General features: G+C 44.0%; 1 protein-coding gene across 4 annotated transcripts in view; it reads right to left on the minus strand.

Annotated features, from left to right (window-relative positions):
• pnpla6 (patatin-like phospholipase domain containing 6) overlaps positions 1-21,044 on the minus strand; it is a 187,504-nt gene that overhangs the window by 131,559 nt on the left and 34,901 nt on the right. For all 4 annotated transcript variants that reach the window (XM_041176990.1, XM_041176991.1, XM_041176994.1 and 1 more), the window contains 3 exons: positions 13,140-13,222; positions 11,681-11,763; positions 8,120-8,260 (listed from right to left, as the gene is read on the minus strand). In XM_041176990.1, the coding sequence (XP_041032924.1) occupies positions 8,120-8,260; positions 11,681-11,763; positions 13,140-13,222 (307 nt within the window). The remainder of the gene's footprint in view (positions 1-8,119; positions 8,261-11,680; positions 11,764-13,139; positions 13,223-21,044) is intronic.

Genomic DNA, 21,044 nt, shown 5'->3' on the forward strand with positions numbered 1-21,044 from the left:
ACTGGAGTTCTTTGAAGGAGTAACATGCACAGTGGATAAAGGGGAGCCTGCAGACGTGCTATACTTGGATTTCCAGAAAGCATTTGATAAGGTGCCACATCAAAGGCTACTGCAGAAAATAAAAGCTCATAGTATAGGGGAATAACATATTAGCCTGGATAGAAGATTGATTGGCTGGCAGAAAACAGAGTATGCATAAATGGGTCTTTGATTGTCAGGATGTGATGAATGGAGTCCGCAGGAGTCTGTGCTGGGGCTTCAATTTTTACAATTTGCATCAATGACTTAGAGGGTAGTGAAGGTATGGTAGTTAAGTTTGCAGATGACAAAAAGATAAGTAGGAAAGTATGTTGTCATGAAGACATAAGGAGTTTGCAGAAGGATATAGATAAGTAGAGTGAGTGGGCAAAAATCTGGTAGATGGAGTATAATGTGGGAAAACGTGAGGTTGTTCACTTTGGTGGGAAAAATAAAAAATGCAGAGTGCTACTTAAACAGAGAATGACTGCAGAATTCCGAGGTTCAGAGGGGTCTAGGTGTTCTCATGCATGAGTCACAAAAGGTTAGTATGCAGGAACAGCATTTAATCAAAAAGGCTAATGGAATGCTATCCTTTATTATGAGAGGAATTGAACATAAAAGTAACGATGTTATGTTTCTGTTATACAGGGCATTGGTCAGACCGCACCTAGAATACGGTGTGTAGTTTTAAGGAAGAATGTAAATGTGTTGAAGGCAGTTCAGAGGAGGTTTATTAGATTGATACCTGAATGCGTGGGTTGGCTTATGAGGATAGGTTGTTCAGGTTGGGCAGGCTGGGCTTGTGTCCACTGGAGTTTAGAAGAGTGAGGGGTAATTTGATTGAAGTATAAGATCCTGAATGGTCTTGACAAGGTGGATGTGGAAAGGATGTTTCCTCTTGTGGGCGAGTTCATAACAAAGGGGGCACGGTTTTAAAATTAGGGGTTGCCCTTGAAGAACAGAGATGAGGAGAAATTTTTTCTCTCAGGTGGTGTGTGACTTTGGGACTCTCTGCCTCAGAAGGCAGTGGGGGTGGGGTCACTGACTATTTTTTAAGGCAGAGGTAGTTAGATTCCCTTGCTTAACAAAAACCTAAAGTTATAAAGGGGTAGGTGGGAATGTGGAACTCAAAACACAAACAGATCAGCCATGATCTTATTGAATGGCAGAGCAGGCTCAAGGGGCTGAATGGCCTACTTCTGCTCCTATTTCGTATGTTCATTTGAATGTGCTGTGAAAGAAGGATGAAGTAAAATTCCCTCAGAGTCCATTAGTGATGCTGCACTAGGTTCATGGAGCTGATTCCTGGGTTATCTAATGAGATAAGGAGAGCAGGTTGAGTCGATACTTGCTGGAGCCCCTGAAACCAATCCCAGCTCTAATGAGAGTGTGTGCAACTGCAGGCTGGACTGAGAGACAAGGAGCTTTATAATGGGACAATCCTATAAACATGCCACCTGCAGACATGCTTAAGGCACATACATAGGAGTGTTGATCATGCGTAAGTCAAGTGAGTGGGCAAAGATTTGGCAGATGGGGTATAATCTGGGAAAATGTGAGGTTGTCTACTTTGGGGGAAGAATAGAAAAGCAGAATTTTTTTATTCCTTCATGGGATGTGGGCATCACTGGCAAGGCCAGTATTTGTTGCCCATCCCTAATTGCCCCTGAACTACCTTGCTAGGTCATTTCAGAGGGCAGTTAAGAGTCAACCACATTGCTGTGGGTCTGGAGTCACATGTGGGCCAGAGCAGGTAAGGATGGCAGATTTCCTTCCCTGAAAGACATTAGTGAATCAAATGGGTCTTTGCGACAATTGACAATAGTTTCACTACCACTGAGACTAGCTTTGTATTCCAGATTTATTAATCAAATTCAAATTCCACCAGCTGCTATGGTGGGATTTGAACCCAGAGCATTAGTCTGGGCGTCCGGTATACTCGTCCAGCGACATTACCATGATGCACCGTCTCCCCTGTTTAAATGGAGAGAGACTGTGGAATGCTGCGGTACTGAGGGATCTGGGTGCCCTTGTAAATGATTCAGAAAAAACTAGCATGCAGGCACAGCAAGTAATTAGGAAGGTAAATGGACTGTTGGCCTTTATTGCAAGGGGGATGAAGTATAAAAGTAAGGAAATCTTGCTACAACTGTACAGGGCATTGGTGACTAGAGTATTGTATAAAGTTTTGGTCTCCTTACTTAAGGATGGGATATACTTGCAATGGAGGCAGTTCAGAAAAGACTCATTAGGCTGGTTCCTAGGATGAAGGGGTTGTCTTATGAGGGAAAGGTCGAGCAGGTTGGGCCTATGCTCATTGGAGTTTAGAAGAATGAGAGGTGATCTTATTGAAACATATAAAGATTCTGAGAGGGCTTGACAGGGTACTGAGAGAAGATACTGAGAGAATATTTCCCCTCACGGGGTAATTTAGAACTTGGGACACAGTTTCAAAATAAGGGGCCTATCACTTAAAACAGAGATAACAAGGAATTTGATGGAGAATGGAATGGAGTCCTTACAGGGTGTAGGATGTGAGGAAGTGTAGTCAAGGTGGTTGTGGAGTCAGTAGGGTTATAATGAATGTCAGTTGATAGCCTATCGCCAGATATGGAGACAGATAAATCAAGGAAGGGAAGAGTCGGAGATAGGCCGTGTGAAACTGAGAGAAAAGTGGAAATCGAAAGCAAAGTTGAAGAAATCTGTCCCCATCGCATGTGATCCAATGATGCAACCTTCCACACCAGTGATTTTTTTCTTCAACTGAGGATTGCCTCCCTACTGTGGTTGACAGGGCCCTTGCTCTCACACTGACATCTCTGCCCTTGGCCTGCTGCACTATTCCAGCAAAGCTTAATATTAGCTTGAGGAACAGCACCTCATCTTTCAATTAGACACCTTAGAACCTACCAAACTCAACAATGAGTTCAACAATTTCAAATCACCAACACCCTTTCAACCCCATTTTGTTTCCTTTTCTTTGTAATTTTTTTTTTGCTTTCAGACAGTAGCACACCTGCTCTAGGCACATCATTTGTTTCTTTTCCTGCCCCATCCCCATTTCTTTTGGCATCTCTCCTGTCTTCCACTATATCACGGACCTTCCTTTTGACCTTTTCCCACCCATCCCTTGCTCAAAGCCTGTTAAATCTCTAACTTTTCCCAGCTCTGCTGAAAGGTCATCAACAGGAAACATTAACTCTGTTCCTCTCTCCACAGATGCTGCCTGATCGGCTGAGTAATTCCTGTTTTTTTTTTTCCCCTGGGACCACTGCCCTCTCAATTTATATTAATGGTTTTGATTTTGGAATGAAAAATAAATTTTCACATGACATCAGATTTGGGATGGGCAGCGGAGATGGAGGAGGGGGGAGTCAATACTGAGGAGGCCTGCACCAAATTACAAGATTATACTAATACATTTGCAGAATGGACACATAATTGGAAACAAATTTCAACAGTGAAGCATTACACTTAGATCAAATAAGAGGTCACGAAAATAAAGAATCTAAATAGATGGAGGAGCAAAGGGATCTGAGAGTCCAAATACATGAATCACTAAAAGTGGGGATACAGGTTAATAAGTCATAAAATTAAAGCAAACCAAGCACAAGAGTTTATTTCGAGAGGATAGGATCTTTTTTAAAGTTTGCTAAACTTGTAAAGAAATTTTGGTAGATCACACTTGAAATGACCGTGTGCAGTGCTGGTCACCATGTTACAGGGGCACTTGAGAGGGTGAAAGAAAAAGATTGACAAGGACGATATCTACAATGCAAGGGTATATCTATTAAGAAAGGATGAACAGACTGGTTCTCTTTTCTCTTGAAAAGAGAAGGCTGAAGGATGACCTTGCCAGGGTCTTTAACATTATGACAAGTGTTGATGGAACAGACACAGAAAGAGTGTTTCACTTGTGGGGAAGTGCAAAACCAGAGGCCATCAACATAAGATGGTCACCAAGAAATCAATTCAGAAGACACTTCTCATCCTAGAGAGTAGCTAAAATGTGGGACTTGCTACCAGAGGGAGCATTTGAGGTGAACCATAATAATAATACAGATGCATTTAAGGGGAGGCTAGACAAGCAGATGAGGGAAAAGGGAATAGAGGACTTTGCTGATAGACTTAGAAGGAAAGATGGAGACTTGAGTGGAGCACAACTACTAACACTGCATGGGCCGGTGAGGCCAAATGGCCTGCCCCTGTCTGTATATCGTGTATTTTAAAAAGAAAGACAGACAGACTTGCATTTATATAGCACTTTTCATGACCACCAGGTGTCTCAAAGCCAAAGAAGTACTTTGCAGCCAATGAAGTACTTTTTGAAGGGCAATTACTGTTGTAATGCAGGAAATGAGATAGCTAATTTGCACACAGCAAGCTCCCACAACAGCAATGTGAAAATGACCAGGTAATCTGTTTTTATGATGTCTATTGAGGGATAAATATTGGCCAGGACACCAAGGATAACTCCCATAACTTGTCTTTGACATAATGCCATAGGATCTTTTATATCCACCCAAGCAGGCAGATGGGGCCTCGGTTTAACATCTCATCTAAAAGACAACACTTCCAACAATGCAGCACTCACTCAGTACGGAATGGGAGTGTCAGCTATATTTTTTTTTATGCTCAAGCACCAGAGCATGTCTTGTACAGGGAAGGTACGTTACTAGAATTTTTGTTTAAACATTCATGGGGTGTGGGTGTCGCTGGCTGGGCCAGCATTTAATGCCCATCCCTAGTTGCCCTTGAGAAGGTGGTGGTGCAGCTGTCTTCTTGAATTGCTGCAGTCCATGTGGTGTAGGTACACCCACAATGCTGTTAGGAAGGGAGTTCCAGGATTTTGACCCAGCGACAGTGAATGAACGGCAATATATTTCCAAGTCAAGATGGTGAGTGACTTGGAGGGGATCTTCCAGGTGGTGGTGTTCCCATCTATCTGCTGCCCTTGTCCTTCTAGATGGTAGTGGCCATAGGTTTGGAAGGTGCTGTTGAAGGAGCCTTAGTGAGTTTCTGCAATGCATCTTGTAGATGGCACACACTGCTGCTACCGTGCATCGGTGGTGATGGGAGTGAATGTTTGTGGATGTTGTGCCAATCAAGTGAGCTGCTTTATCCTGGACGGTGTCAAGCTTCGAGTGTTGTGGGAGCTGCACTCATCCAGGCAATTGGAGGGTATTCAATCGCACTCCTGACTTGTGCCTTGTAGATGGTGGATAGGCTTTGGGTAGTCTGGTGGTGAGTTACTTGTCACAGGATTCCCAGCCTCTGACCTGCTCTTGTAGCCATAGTATTTATATGGCTTGTCCAGTTCAGTTTCTAGCCAACAGTAACCCCCAGATGTTGATAATGGGGGATTCAGTGATGGTAATACAATTGAACATCAAGGGGCGATGGTTAAATTCTCTCTTCTTGGAGATGGTCATTGCCTGGCACTTGTGTTACTTGCTACTTGTCAGCCCAAGCCTGGATATTGTCCAGGTCTTGCTGCATTTGGACATGGACTGCTTCAGTGTCTGAGGAGCTGTGAATGCTGCTGAACATTGAGCAATTATCAGCAAACATCCCCTACTACATCTGGTTCCTCTCTACAAATTATTGCTTTCAGTTCCCCATTTCCTTCAAATGCTGTGCACTTTGCTGTCCAGACAATTTCGTATGTTTTTATTAATTCCTCTCGGTTCATTTTAAAGTTATGTTGTACAGTGGGAAATGGTGGTGTGATGCTAATGTCAGTGGACTAGTAATCCAGAGGCCCAGGCTAATGCTCTGGGGACACAGGTTCAAATCCCACCATGGTAGCTGGTGCAATTTAAATTCAATTAGTAAAGCTGGAATGATAGACAGTTGATGGGTGAACATGAATCTATCAATTTTGTAAAAACCCGATTGGTTCACTAATGTCCTTTAGGGAAGGAAATCTGCCATCCTTACCTGGTCTGGCCTACATGAGACTCCAGACCCACAGCAATGTGGTTGACTCTTAATTGCCCCCTGAAATGGCCGAGCAAGCCACTCAGTTCAAGGGCAATTAGGGATGGGCAACAAATGCTGATCTTGCCAGCAGCACCCAAATCCTGTGAAAGAATTTTTTAAAAATTGTGTTTCATAATTTTATCTGTTCCCTCACAGTTTAGTTACCCTTGCTCCAATTAGTCTGGCCTTTAGTCTCATCTATCGATTTTCTCTTCAGACTTATGCTATTTTCACCTAAATCATCCCCTGGCTTATTAAAGTTCTATTAGCTCTAATTATCCTTTTCTCTCCGACACTGGTCTCAGTTCAGTTCAGGTGGAGCCTGTCCCACCAGTACAGTCCCTTTGCACCTTCCCATGTCTGTCTTTCAGCCACACAATCACCTTTCTGTTCTGCCTATCCCTATGTCAGTTAGCTCATGACTTTGGCGGTAATCCACCAATTATCAACCATGAGTTGCTGTTTTTTTTTTTAAATTTAGTTCCCATCTCCTGATATTCCCTTGGCAAAACCCACCTCTCCTTTTTTTCCCTTATCTTATCGGTGCTGACATAGATCTCCCCAGCACCCCCATCCCCCCAGCCCCTGTTCCAAGCTCCCCTTCAGTTGTTTCAGGATATGACCTGTACTCACAGGGAACTGCATTTTTAAACACAATAACTTGTACACCAGATACCCATTTTTACTCAAGTCACCCAAGGGAACTCCTCACGTTCTCATGAAGAACAATTTGGATCTTGACAAAGATTTTCTAAGTATTGAACTTGGCCAGGACAATGCAGGCACATTCATAAATCAGCCTGGTTTGAAGAACCATTTTTTTTAAGCAATGATAACTAACTAGATCATAAAATCAGAATGGTCACAGGACAGAAAGAGGCCATTTAGCCCATCAAGTCCCTGCCAGCTCTCCACAGAGCAATTTAATTAGTCCCCAGCCCTTTCTGCGTTTCCTAATTCTCTCTCTTCAGGTGCTTGTTCAATTCCCTTTTGAAAATCACGATTGAATCTGCTTCCACCACACTCTCAGGCACTGAATTCCAGATCCTACTACTCACTGGGTTAAAAATAATACCCTTATTGCTCTTGCCATTCTTTTGCCAGCCGCTTTAAAACAATGTCCTCTGGTTCTTAACCATTATATTAATGGGAACAGTGACTCTCTTTTTACTCTGACTAGGTCCCTCACTATTTTGAATTTCTTTCAAATGTCATCTCAACCTTTTCTTCTCTAAGGAGAGCAGCCTCAGCTTCTCCAAGTGATCCAAGTCCTTCATCCCCAAAACCATTCTAATCAATCTTTCCTGCACTCTCTCCAAAGCTTTCACATCTTTCCTGCAGTGCAGTCCCCAGAATTGAACACAATGCTCCAGTTGAGGCTGAACCAGAGCTCATCTTAAGCTCCTTGCTTCTGTAGTCTACGTCTCTGTATAAAGTTCAGGGTTCTAATGCCCTTTTAACCACTTCCTCAACCTGTCCTGCCACCTTCACTAATTTGTGCACCTAAAGCACCAGGTCTCTCTGTTCCTGTACCCCATTTAGAACTGTATCCTTTAGTTTATATTGCCGCTCCTCATCCTATCAAACTGTATCACTTCACATTTCTCTGCAATAAATTGCACCTGCCCATTCCACCAGCCTGTGTCCTCTTGGAGTCTATCACTATCCTCTGCACAGTTCACCACACGTACAAGTTTTGTGTTGCCTGCAAATCACGAAATTGTGCCCCGTACACTGAGGTCCAAGTCATTAATATGTATCAAAAGCAGTAGTCCTTGTATCAGCCCCTGGGGAACCCGATTGTACACCTTCCTCCAGTCTGAAAAACCACCGTTCCCTGTCAGCCAACTCTGTATCCATGCTGCCACTGTCCCTTTATTCCACAGGCTTCAAGCATTGCTGACAAGCCAGTTATGCAGCACTGTACTGCCTTTTGCATTTCTCTCCTAAAATAGATGGTTAAACAGAATGCTTAACCAAATGCCAACCATCTTTTATCTGCAGTATTTCCAAATATAACGTGCGCTGATCAAATATGAAAGATAAATCTGTATTTCCCTCAGACGCGAACAGGCAGTGCTTTTTTAGGTGCAAGATTAGGATTTTGAAGATTTACCTGACGTTTTTCAGCATGTATAGTACTTCCAGGGGTAAGTGTGAGCTGGCAACATCAAACTCAGTCAGGTCAGCCTCGAGAACAGAGGGTGGAGGCTCCTTCGGCTGCAGGGTTGGAACTTCCTTATTAATGTGCAAGAACCTGTGCAGGATACAGGGTCACAAAAAGGTGCTTAGGCGTGTACAGATTTGAGATAGTGGTTCAGACAAAGGTGCATTAACACAATGATGTGCAGCTCTTGACACGCCAAGTACTTACAAAATAGAGCCAATCCTTGAGAATTTTCATAGCTACAATTGAGTATTACTTTATTTCCATATCTATGTCAAGCAGGCGAAAGATGGTAATCCTTTCTGTGCAAACTCGAGCAATATTCAGCATTTGGCTGCAGGAACCACTGACACCAGATTAAAGACCAGCTATCCTAAAACTTAGCTCACCTGAAAGGCATCCTCTGTAAACTTTCACCGCTGCAGCCCCTGCCCCAATGTGTTGGGCAAGGGGAGGGGGAGGGGGAGAGGGATGCAACAAAAGGCTTCCAACCAATAAAACTGTCCTTGTTGCAGGGTTACTGAACAATTAGATCATTGACAAACTCACGCCAGGTATTACATTAAGCTGATTGATCTTCCACCAATCAGCACGCAGAGCCAGAGTCATGTGTGACTGGGCTGTATTCAAATTGCAATCCCCAGCAGTAAGAATGCTGCTCGGTTACTTCTGGTCAAAGGCTACAGATTATCACTAGCCCCATCCAGCATCACTGGTTTAGAGGCATTAACCCACCTGGATGAACAGCACTTGCACTCAATTAGAAACTACTTCAAACAGATACCAGAAAATAAAACGAGTGTCCCTAGGGCAACACAAGATATACATGTTTCAAGAATGACAGTCTGCCAGAGTGAGTGTTTAATACGATCACTGTGATATTCCTGTGGTTCCACTGCAAGCATTGTGCAGCTTATTTTGAGGGTGGGGGTAATTCTACTAAAACGGTGTGAAGGCCAAAAGTGGTAACAGTAATTCTAGTCTTCTATCTCCCTTTTACGAACACCTTGTTCACTTAACGCAATGACAGCACCTGGAGATAGCAGCTCAGTACAAACTACGGCAAAACAGAAGCAGAATTCAGCTGTAATGAGTGTTCAGAGACAATCCTGGTCAATGCAAGTTCTCAGCAATATTTCTGGCAGCCTCTGGCTGCTGCTGAGGTCACAGGCAAGCAGTGCTCAGCATTGCATCGTAGTACGTGGATGTCAAAAGAACAATGAGCACATTTTCTTGAGGCAGGACAATGTACCAAAAGTCCCCAAACATAATTCCACAAACTGACAGCTCTCTGTATGAAGTGATGCTCAGGTGTACAAAATATGATCATGCTATTAACAAGATAAATAAAAACACAAGCTGAGAAAAGGCTTCACAAGCAACACATTTCCTAAATTGAAGCTGCAAGCTGCACGTGTTTCAAAATTTCCTGGTTATTAAATTTTTGTGGTCAGGATTACAACACACTCAGTTATACTGCTGCTTTTCTACTGGAATCGTTAAGATTTACTAGGGTTTGAAATTCTCTTCCATTGCACAACTGTACTGAAGAATGTCAATGACTAATTCGCTATCAGTCGCAATCTGGTCTAATTCATTCTCGATTAAAGTAAACATTGCACAAAGGAACCTTCAGGAACTTTGTCAGAACTTTTCTACATCCACACGTTGCAAACGTGCAACAGGAACAGGATCTGGAGTTTGGAAACTGGGACATTAGCACATTACAATTACAACTTGCATTTTATATTTTGCCTTCAAAGAAGGCCCCAAGATACTTAAAACAAAAAGATGCTGAACCAAAACAGAAATTAGAAGGGGAGGTAGATTTTAAGACAATTCTTATGGAATTTTAGAGCACTGAGCTAAGCAGCGGAAGATGCAGTAGCCAGTGATGGGGCAAAGGGTGTGTACAATTCACAAGAGGCCAGACAGAGGAATGGAGAATTCTGGGGAGGTGGTAGGGCTATAGGAAGTTACAGAGATGGAGAGGGGCAAGGCCATGAAGAGGCCGAGACACAAAGGTGAGAGTTTGAAATTTGAGACGTCGGGGGACAGGGGTATTGCGTGACAGGATTTGAAGTGGGGTAGGATACGGGCAGCAGAGTTACAGAGGGTGAAGGATGAGAGGTCATCCTTTGCAGTCCTCTTTGAAGGTGACAGTGGCGAAGACAGAATATCACCAGCAAATGCTCCGAGGCAGGGATAGAAGCCAGTGACGTAACGGATGCAGTTTTTACAATGGAGATGTGGAGTTGGAAACTCAAACAGGATGTTGAAATTGTGAAGAATTCAACACAGCCTTGGACAGCAACTGCGGAAGGGGTGGAGACGGCTTTTTGGGGGACGGAGTTTGCAGCAGGGGCTAAAGGCCTTGGTCTTCCAGCATTTAGCTACAGGGAGTGTCTCATCCAAGGCTAGATATGTCAGGCAAGGTGGCAACACAGAGCTGGTGGAGGGGGTGAGCACGCTGGCAGTAAAGCAGAAATGGGGCTGTCAAATGCATATGAGGAAGTTGATCCATGTGTGAAGAAATGTCAAGGGGCAATGTGTAGGTGGCGAAGGGGATTTAAAGGGGCATGGATCCTTGGGTGAACAACCATATTGACAGTGTGAGCAGGAAGAGAAGTCACTGTTGGAGATGCTCTGGGAGGCAGCAGTGAAGAGAAAGGCCGATGTGCAATTTAGTGATAAGCTTCCCCTTGCTGCCGTAGTGGTCTGAGCAGGGAAGCTGGCAGGAAGACTTCAGTAAGGGTTTTAGTAAAAACAGGATATCAACATGATCTATCGCAATAAGGGCTTGGAGAGTAAAAGTCGTGCTTGAGAGTTTCTGGAAAACCACCAACAGTTAACTTGCTGGCAGAGTCCAAAGGTATCAATGTAGGGTGGGAAGGAGCCTGGTGAGGTTAAACAAATGCTGCGTAGGAAGGTCAGCAAAGAAAGAGGAGTATGTGCAGCTGACATTGCTGCTTTTCAGAAAAACAGTGACAGGTGCCACGATATGCCACTCAGCGGGTGTCAAAATAGGCACAAGGGTCACTGGGTGCTTGAAGACCTGCAGCAACAACAGGCGAGTGGGAAGGAAGAGGAACCATGATGGGCTTGGGTAAAAACTAGGGGAGGGAAGAAATAAAAGGCAGTATAGTGGAGCGACAGAAAGGGCAGAAAAGAACAGCTCGAGGGGGAGTTTAAAAAAAGATAGAATTGGCTCTGGTTCTCGGGGATGTGGGCAATGTTGGAAGGAGAACATTTATCACCCATGTCATTCAACATTAGAGAACCAGTTCAGTTTTTAAAGAACAATTTGGAAGCTTTTGCTTTTTTTGCAGATCATTAAAGAGCAGATTGATTGAATTTCATTTCATAATTTACCATGCTACATTGGAACTCCCTGACTCGGGCTTGCTAGCTCAATACCATTGCCACTCAGCTACTTGACCTACAATTTACAATTATTGTTCATGTTTGTCTCATTCTTTATATAGAGATAATATCTACTCATGGGAGTACCGTTTTGCAATGATCAGCATTTTTTGTTTCCTTTTTGCTCTTGGCCTCGAAGTTCCAACAAAGGAAGATGTAGATTGTGACACCTGGAAATAGACAAGTACAACCCAAGTTAGAAGGAACCTTACACACTGTAGATCAAAGAAGGGAGAAGCTGCAGGTCCAACGTCAAACACTAAGTATTGAATATTTCTTAGGTTAAGGAACTGATTTATTAATGGTTTTACCATCAACGTCACCATGTTATTCTACCCCATTGTGGACTTTGGAAACTTCATTGAGTGTTCTGTGGAGGTGGCGGGGGGAGATCAACTTCAAAGAAACATACAGCACATTCCTCAATGCAACGCAATATAAACCACACAAGTTAATGTTTGATAAAACAATGTCACCAGTTACATTTCCTGTTAAATGTTTCTGAACTGAAATACAGAAGAGTTAGTGATTCAGCAGCTTGATGACTGGTTTCAAAATTATTTCTTTTAAAGCAACCAAAATGTTGCTCTCATCCACTCCCTCCCCAGCCCTCGCTCAGGGAGTTTATTCATCAAGCAGCTGAGCCATGCAGAGCAGATACAGCCCACACTCAAATCTCAGACTGCAGTAATTTAGCTGGTCTCTTTGGACCTTTACAATTGGTTCAGGTTGGAGGGAGGGTGGTGGGTTGGGGGTGTCAGCCAGGGGTATGATTATTCATCATCACAGTGCCTGCACAAAACGATAGCTTCAGCCCCAGGGCTGCTGTCCTGGTCGATGAATAGTCTTGTAGGCTCACAGGAAGCCTCACAGGAGCAACAGCCACTTGAGCGGGATGCAGGACGGAGTTCTGATACCCACAGAACGATACTCCAGCACTTGGAGTCAATGTGTATGGACAGGAGAAAAAATGGCAAGAAAAAGATGTCAAGAGAATGAAAAGTTTGAACAGCACTGAAAGCAGCTCAGTACTGAACTCTGAGGCAAACCTTACATCAATCAGATTTAGTGAACACCAGAATTTGGAGTCAGTGGAAACATTTAGTATATCAAAGGCATATCAGCAGCTAACTAAATGCTGGACTATCATCTTCCACACTCGTGTAGGATTAAAATGGACTTGTTAGCCGCTCAATACAAGAGATTGAATCTCCCCTCTGATGGCCTCATCTGGAATGGAATAGGCCTCAGCAGAGTCACTAGACATGAGCCTTCCTATCTGGGACATGTAGGATGGGGAAGAAAAGGCAGATGATGATTTATAAAACCATAGGTGCTTGCAGTAGAGGAAGAGACCATTTAAGTGCTTCCTCTAATGATCCAAAACTAACCCCACTTTCTATATCACACTTATCTGAGTTGATTCCTAAACCTTGGGGATAAAATATATTTTAAACCTGGATTTCTGTCTCTAATATCTAGCAAATCCACTCACTCAGCCACTGCAGATTAATCTTTGCCCTCAGGTAGGCCATGTTTTCCATACCTTTCTCATGATCTTGCGTCCGTAGAACATTACTTTGTCACGCTTCCGGAATCTGTATTTTGGAGTTTCCTGAGCTTGAATTCCTAAGAAATATCAACAAATACACACAAACAATTAATGTTCTGCAAAAGTGGACATGAACATTACAGTATGGAACTTGCTTTTATAGAAAAAGTGAAGGGTTGCATTTCTGATCTCTGGGATCAGCATAACCAAAAGTTCCAGGCAGCAGTCGCTCCCCGTTATAGAAATCAGCTCATTTTGACATCCGTTCATTTAATCAATACTTCAAGAGGTCTCTGAATCAGGGTTACTTAAAGAGCCAGTTAATGAAGCAATGAGTCAGTTCTAACACAGCCAATATTCGGGGCCAAATGGTTTATCATCCTGAGACAGACTTGGATAGCGGAGCTCAAGGAATGTTTGAGGAACTTAGCCGTAAAAATCAGCCCTCGTGAGGCTATACATGTAACATTGGCACAAGGCCAGAATTTGCAGTGTGTCTGGCAGGCTCTCACCGAAGTAACAATAGGATTTTGTCAGAGGATACATGGATTTTAGGCTTGTTTCTGTTCATGTAACTGAGCTGCAGCAGCCATATAAATACTGTGGCTACAAGAGTATGTCAGAGTCTAGGAATTCTGCAATGAGTAACTCACCTTCCAACTCCCCAAAGCCAGTCCATCATCTACAAGGCACATGTCAGGAGTGTGATGGAATGGTCTCCACTTGCCTGGATGAGTGCAGCTCCCACAACACTCAAGAAGCTCGACACCGTCCAGGACAAAGCAGCCCACATGATTGATATCCCATCCATCAGCTTGAACATTCACTCCCTCCACCAACAACGCACAGTAGCAACAGTGTGTGTCATCAACAAGATGCACTGCAGTGACTCACCAAAGCTCCTTAGGCAGCACCTTCCAAACCTACGACCTCTACCACCTAGAAGGACAAGGGCAGCAGATAGATGGGAACACCACCACCTGAAGTTCCCCTCCAAGCCACTCACTGTCCTGACTTGGAAATATATCGCTGTTCATTCACTGTTGCTGGGTCAAAATCCTGGAACTCCCTCCCTAACAGCACTGTGGGTGTACCTACACCACACTGTTCAAGGCGGCAGTTCACCACCACCTTCTCAAGGGCAATTAGGAATGGGTAATAAAAGTTGGGCAGGCCAACAGCGACGCCCACATCCCATGAATTAATAAGAAAAACGTAGCAACGTTATCATATCTCGGAAATGTCCCAAAGCATTTTGCAAATAATGAACTATTTTGAAATTCAGTTATTGTTGCTATGGGGGTAAAACCTAACAGCCATTTCCAAGCCCCTGCTGCCATGGGCCCTTCACCATCCATGTGGAATCAAAGAATGGCAGGCAAAACTGTAACAGAACAAGGGGCTGCCTTTAAAGGCAGCATGGTTCAGGTAGAGTTGAGGAACATTTCCACAAAGAGGGAAAGGTAGGGCATGCAAAGGCCAGAGCTCCCTGGATGACGAGTGAGATAGGGAGTAAGATGAAGCAGGAAAAGGGGGCAGATGTCAGGTTCATAAAACAAGTGCAAACCAAGCTGAATATAGGAAGCTTAGAGGGGGAGTGAAATAGGGAATCAGACAGGAAAAGAGAGAATGTTATCTAGTCTTTTGTGGATGTGACCATTGCTGGCAACGCCAGCATTTGTTGCTCATCCCTAATTGCCCTCCAGAAAGGGTGGTTAGCCACCTTCTTGAACTGCTGCAGGCTTTCTGGTATGGGTACACCAACAGAATTGCTACAGCATAGGAGGCAGGCCATTCGGCCCATCTTTACTGCACCAGCTCTCCAAATGAGCATTTACTTAGTGCCATTTTCCCTGCCTTCTCCCTGTAACCCCTGTACATTCATCCTTTCAAATAACAGTCTAATTCCCTTCTGACTGCTTTGATTGAACCTGTGTGCACCACACTCTCAGGCAGTGCATTCCAGACTTTAACCACTCACACAAAAAAGGTTTCCTTTTGTTTTCCTTCTGTAATGCCGATCAGATCATACAGATTTCTTTCTACTGGTGCTATCAGATCGTCTGTTTTGTTATAAACATTACAAGGTTTCCTCATATCACTTTTGCTTCTTTTGCCAATTAATTGAAATCTGTGCTCTCTCATATCCTTGATCCTTTCATGAGTGGGAACAGTTTCTCCCTATCTACACTGTCCAGATCCCTACTGATTTTGAATACCTCTTATCAATCTCCTCTAAGCCTTCAATTCTCCAAGGAAAACAGTCTTTACCTCTCCAACCTATCTTCATAACTGAAGTCCCTCATCCCTTGAACCATTCTTGTGAATCTTTTCTGCACTCACTTCAATGCCTTAACATCCTTTCTAAAGTGCGATGGCCAGAACTAGACATAATACTCTAGCCGAGACTAAACCAGTGTCTTACACAGGTTCAACTCCTTGTTCTTGTACTCAATACCGCTAATAATAAAGCCGAGGAGACGGTATGATTTATTGACCACTCTCTCACCTACCCTGCCACCTTCAATGATGTGCACACCTATGTACCCAGGTCCCTCTGCTCCTGCACCCCCTTCAGAGTTTTACCCTTTATTTTATATTGTCTCTCCATGTCTGACAAGTCGTATAACCAGGGCAGTAGAGGGGGCTTTAAACTAAATAATCAGGGCATGGGGTAAATTTGGGGTAAAGATGTGATAAATTAAATAGAGAAGACTAGGCAAAAGATCAAGGTAGGAATAAGGGAAATGATGATCAGAGCATGGCAGGAAGGGGCAGAGTGTACAAATCTAAGAGTGCACCAGCAGATAAGGCTAGAAGTTACAATAAAATTGAAAAGACAGAACTAAAGGCTGTATATCTGAATGCATGTAGGATTTGTAACAAAACAGATGAACTGACAGCACCAGTAGAAAGAAACATGTATGATCTGATAGCCATTACAGAGACATGGCTGCAGGATGACAAAGACTGGGACCTGAATATTTAAGGGTACATGACATTTAGGAAGACTAGGAAGCTAGGAAAAGGTGGAGGGGTAGCTCTGTTAATTAAGGGTGACTTAGGTACAATAGAGAGAGATGACCTTAGTTCTGGGAGATCAAGCTGTAGAATCAGTCTGGGTAGAGATGAGAAATAGTAAAGGTAAGAAGTCACTTTTGGGAGTGATTAGGGCCCCTAACAGTAACCATGCCGTAGGACTGGGTATACAGAAAGAAATAGTGGGGGCTTGTGAGAAAAGTACAGCAATAATCCTGGGTGATTTTAATCTACATATGGATTGGGCAAATCAAATTGGCAAAGGTAACCCGGACCAGTTTATAGAGCGTTTTCATAGAAACTAGGAGCAGGAGTAGGCCTTTTGGCTCTTCAAGCCTGCTCTGCCATTCAATGTGATCATGGCTGATCCTCTATCTCAACGCCATTTTCCCACTTTCTCTCCATATCCCTTGATGCTCCTAATTATCCAAAATATTATCAATTTCTTTCTTGAATACACTGTGACCCAGCCTCCACAGCTTCTGTAGTAGAGAATTCCACAAGTCGACCACCCTCTGAGTGAAGAAATCTTTCCTCATCTCAGTCCCTAAACGGTCTGCCCCGGATCCTGAGACTGTGGCCCCTGGTTCTAGACTCCCCAACCAGGGGAAACATCCTCTCTGTATCCAGTCTGTCTAGCCCTGTTGGAATTTTATACATTTCAGGACAGTTTCTTACAGCAGCTCATTTTAGCACCAACCAGAGAGCAGGCTATACTGGATTTGGTACTGTGCAATGGCCTCATAGTGAAGGAGCCCCTAGATAGCAGTGATCATAATATGATTGAATGTGAGGAACAGGCAGGTAGTTCAGGAGTCCCCTGGGGTCCCACTCGCAAATCGGTATTCCATTTTGGAGGCTGATGAGGGGCACTGGTTCCTCCAGGGAGTGCGGACAGAGCCAAGCTTCTGGCATCATAAGCAGCCTGTCTGTACAGGAGGGGAGGAAGAGAGGAAGAGCAATAGTAATAGGGGATTCTATAGTCAGGGGAACAGATGGGCGCTACTGTAGCCGTCAACGTGACTCCAGGATGGTATGTTGCCTCCCTGGTGCCAGGGTCCGGGATGTCACTGAACGGCTGTAGGATATCCTGAAGTGGGAGGGTGATAAGGCAGAGGTCATGGTACATGTTGGTACCAATGACATAGGTAGAAAGAGGGATGAGGTCTTGCATCAAGAATTCAGGGAGTTAGGCAGTAGACTAAAAAGCAAGACCTCTCAGGTTGTAATCTCTGGATTACTCCCAGTGCCACGTGCTAGCAAGTTCAGAAATAGGAGAATAGTACAGATGAATACTTAGCTTAAGAGTTGGTTCAGGAGGGAGGGTTTTAGAGTCCTGGATCACTGGGACCGTTTCTGGGGAAGGTGGGACCTATACAAGCGGGACAGTCTACATCTGAACCAGAGCAGGACTAACATCCCTACGAGTGGGCTTGTTAGTGCTGTTGGGAGGAGTTTAGACTAATTCAGAAGGGGGAGGGGGACACATCATAATACAGTAAAACAATCAAGTCAGAGGGAATACAGCTGCATTAAGTTTCAAGGGAGTAATGCAAGGCTGGATGGCCTCTATTTTAATGCCAGGAGTATTACAGGTAAAACGGGTGAGTTAAGGGTGAGGATTGACATGTGGAATTGTGATATAATAGCCATCACTGAGACGTGGTTGAGGGAAGGGCAGGATTGGCAGCTCAACATTCCGGGATGTAGAATCTTCAGGCGAGACAGGGGAGGGGGTAAAAGAGGAGGAGGCATTGCATTATTAGTTAAGGAGTCCGTTACTGCAGTAAGGAGATATGATATCTTGGAGGAGGCATTGAATAAAGCTTTGTGGGTAGAGCTTAGAAATAAAAAAGGGGCAACCACATTATTAGGTGTTTATTATAGACCCCCAGATAGTCAGCGGGAAATTGAGGAGTAAATATCAGCACAATTTGTGGAGGTGTGTAAAAACAAAAACAATAGGGTAATTATATATTAGGTGATTTCAACTTTCCCAACATTAATTGGGATAGACATAGTGTAAAGGGCTTGGATGGAGTGGATTTCTTGAAATGTGTACAGGAGAACTTTTTAGGTCAATATGTAGAGGGTCCAACAGGGGATGGCGCAGTGCTGGACCTAATTCTGGGGAATGAAGCCGGACAGGTGGCTGAGGTGGTGGTGGGGGAGCATTTTAGTGATAGCGACCACAACATGGTACAGTTTAAGTTTGTTATGGACAAAGAAATAGACAAGTTGCAAAAAAATGTTTTGGATTGGGAGAGAGTGGATTTTAGTAAAATAAGGCAGGATCTGGCCAAGGTAGACTGGGAACAGTTACTTGTGGGGAAATCTACAGAGGAACAGTGGGGGGTGTTCAAAAAGGAAATGGGGAGAGTACAGGCTCAACATGTTCCCTCTAGGGTGATAGGAAGGAGTAACAAGTCCAGAGAGCCATGGATGACCAGAGATATTCAGATTACGATGAGAAGGAAAAGAGAGGCTTTTAGCAGGTACAAGGGAAGCAAATCAGCAGAGGCATTAGTGGAGTACAGACAGTGCAGGGTGGAGCTCAAGAAAGCAATTAAGAGAGCTAAAAGGGTATATGAGAAAGCTCTGGCTGGATGTTGACCGGCGCAGACATGATGGGCCGAATGGCCCCCTTCTGTGCTGTAAATGTCTATGAGCCTATAAAATCCCAAGATATTCTATAAGCATATCAATGGGAAGAGGATAAGCAGGGAAAGAGTAGGGCCCATAAAGGACCAAGGGGGCAATCTGTGGGTGGAGCCAGAGGACATCGCTAGAGTGTTGAATGAATACTTCATGTCCATCTTCACCCAAGAGAATGAGGATGAAGATATCGAACTCGGCAAGAGAGACTGCGAGGTTCTTAAGCAAACTGATATAGGGAGTGACAAGGTATTGGAGGTGTTGGCAGGCTTAAAAGTGGACAAATTTCCAGGTCTGGATGATTTGTGTCCGAGACTGCTGAGGGAGGCAAGGGAGGAGATCGCAGGGGCTCTGACCCAAATGTTTAATTCCTCTCTGGCCACAGGGGAGGTGCCAGAGGACTGGAGAACAGCTAATGTGGTTCCACTATTTAAGAAGAGTTGTAGAGAGAAGCCAAGGAACTACAGACCAGTGAGTCTCACGTCAGTGGTAGGGAAACTATTGGAGAAAGTTCTGAAGGAGAATATCTATCTCCACTTGGAGGAGGCAAGGTTTGATCAGGGATAGTCAGCATGGCTTTGTCAGAAGGAGGTCATGCCTAACAAATCTGATTGAATTTTTTGAGGAGGTGACCAGTTGTGTAGAGGAGGGTAGTGCAGTTGATGTAGTTTATATGGATTTCAGCAAAGCCTTTGACAAGGTCCCACATGGGAGACGTATGAAGAAGGCAAAGGCACATGGGATACAGGGTAATTTAATAAGGTGGATTCAAAATTGGCTTAGTTGTAGGAGGCAGAGGGTGATGACAGAAGGATGCTTTAGTGACTGGAAGCCAGTGTCCAGTGGTGTACCACAGAGATCTGTGCTCGGTCCCCTATTATTTGTCATTTATATAAACGACATAGATGACTAAGTGGGGGGTAGGATTAGTAAGTTTGCAGATGACACAAAGATTGGCCGGGTGGTTAACAGTGAGGTTGAGTGTCTTGGACTACAGGAAGATACAGACGGGATGGTCAAATGGACAGATAAGTGGCAGATGGAATTTAACCCTGAAAAGTGTGAGGTGATACACTTTGGAAGGAGTAATTTGACAAGGAAGTATTCAATGAACGGCATGACACTAGGAAGTTCTGAGGAACAAAGGGACCTTGGCGTGTGTGACCATAGATCTCTGAAGGTGGAGGGGCATGTTAGTGGGGTGGTGAAAAAGGCAAATGGGACACTTGCCTTTATCAATCGAGGCATAGATTACAAAAGTAGGGAGGTCATGTTGGAGTTGCATAGTGAGTAGTGTGTGCAGTTCTGGTCGCCACATTATAGGAAGGATGTGATTGCACTGGAGGGGGTGCAGAGGAGATTCACCAGGATGTTGTCTGGGACGAAACATTTAAGTTATGAAGAGAGGTTGGATAGACTTGGGTTGTTTTCATTGGAGCAGAGAAGACTGAGGGGTGACCTGATCGAGGTGTACAAGATTATGAGGGGCATGAACAGGGTGGATAGGGAGCAGCTGTTCCCCTTAGTTGAAGGGTCAGTCATGAGGGGACACAAGTTCAAAGTAAGGGGCAGGAAGTTTAGGGGGGATGTGAGGAAAAACTTTATTACCCAGAGGGTGGTGACGGTCTGGAATGCGCTGCCTGGGAGGGTGGTGGAGGTGGGTTGCCTCACATCCTCTTAAAAAGTACCTGGATGAGCACTTGCCACATCATAACATTCAAGGCTATGGGCCAAGTGCTGGTAAATGGGATTAGGGTAGGTAGGTCAGGTGTTTCTCACGTGTCGGTGCAGACTCGATGGGCCAAAGGGCCTCTTCTGCACTGTGATTCTGTGAGTGTTTTAAACTTAAATATGGGCAATTATGAGGGCATGAAGGCAGAGATAAAGTGAACTGGAAAATTAAATTGAGAGATAGGCCAGTAAGGATGCAGTGGCAGACATTTAGGGAGATATTTCAGAATACTCAGAAAAGATATATTCCAGCGAGAAAGAAAGACACTAAGGGAATTCACACCACCCATGGCTAACACAAATCGCCAAAGATAGCCTCAAATTCAAAGAAAAAGCATCTAACTCTGCAAAGATGAGTGGCAGATCGGAAGATTGGACAAAATATAAAGAACAGCAAAGAATGACTAAAAGGTTAATAAGGAGAGATAAATTAGAGAAAAACTGGGAGTAGGTGTTTCCACAGGTATTTAAAAA

The sequence above is a fragment of the Carcharodon carcharias genome, chromosome 30, assembly GCF_017639515.1.
Source record: "Carcharodon carcharias isolate sCarCar2 chromosome 30, sCarCar2.pri, whole genome shotgun sequence".
NCBI classification, from domain to species: domain Eukaryota; kingdom Metazoa; phylum Chordata; class Chondrichthyes; order Lamniformes; family Lamnidae; genus Carcharodon; species Carcharodon carcharias.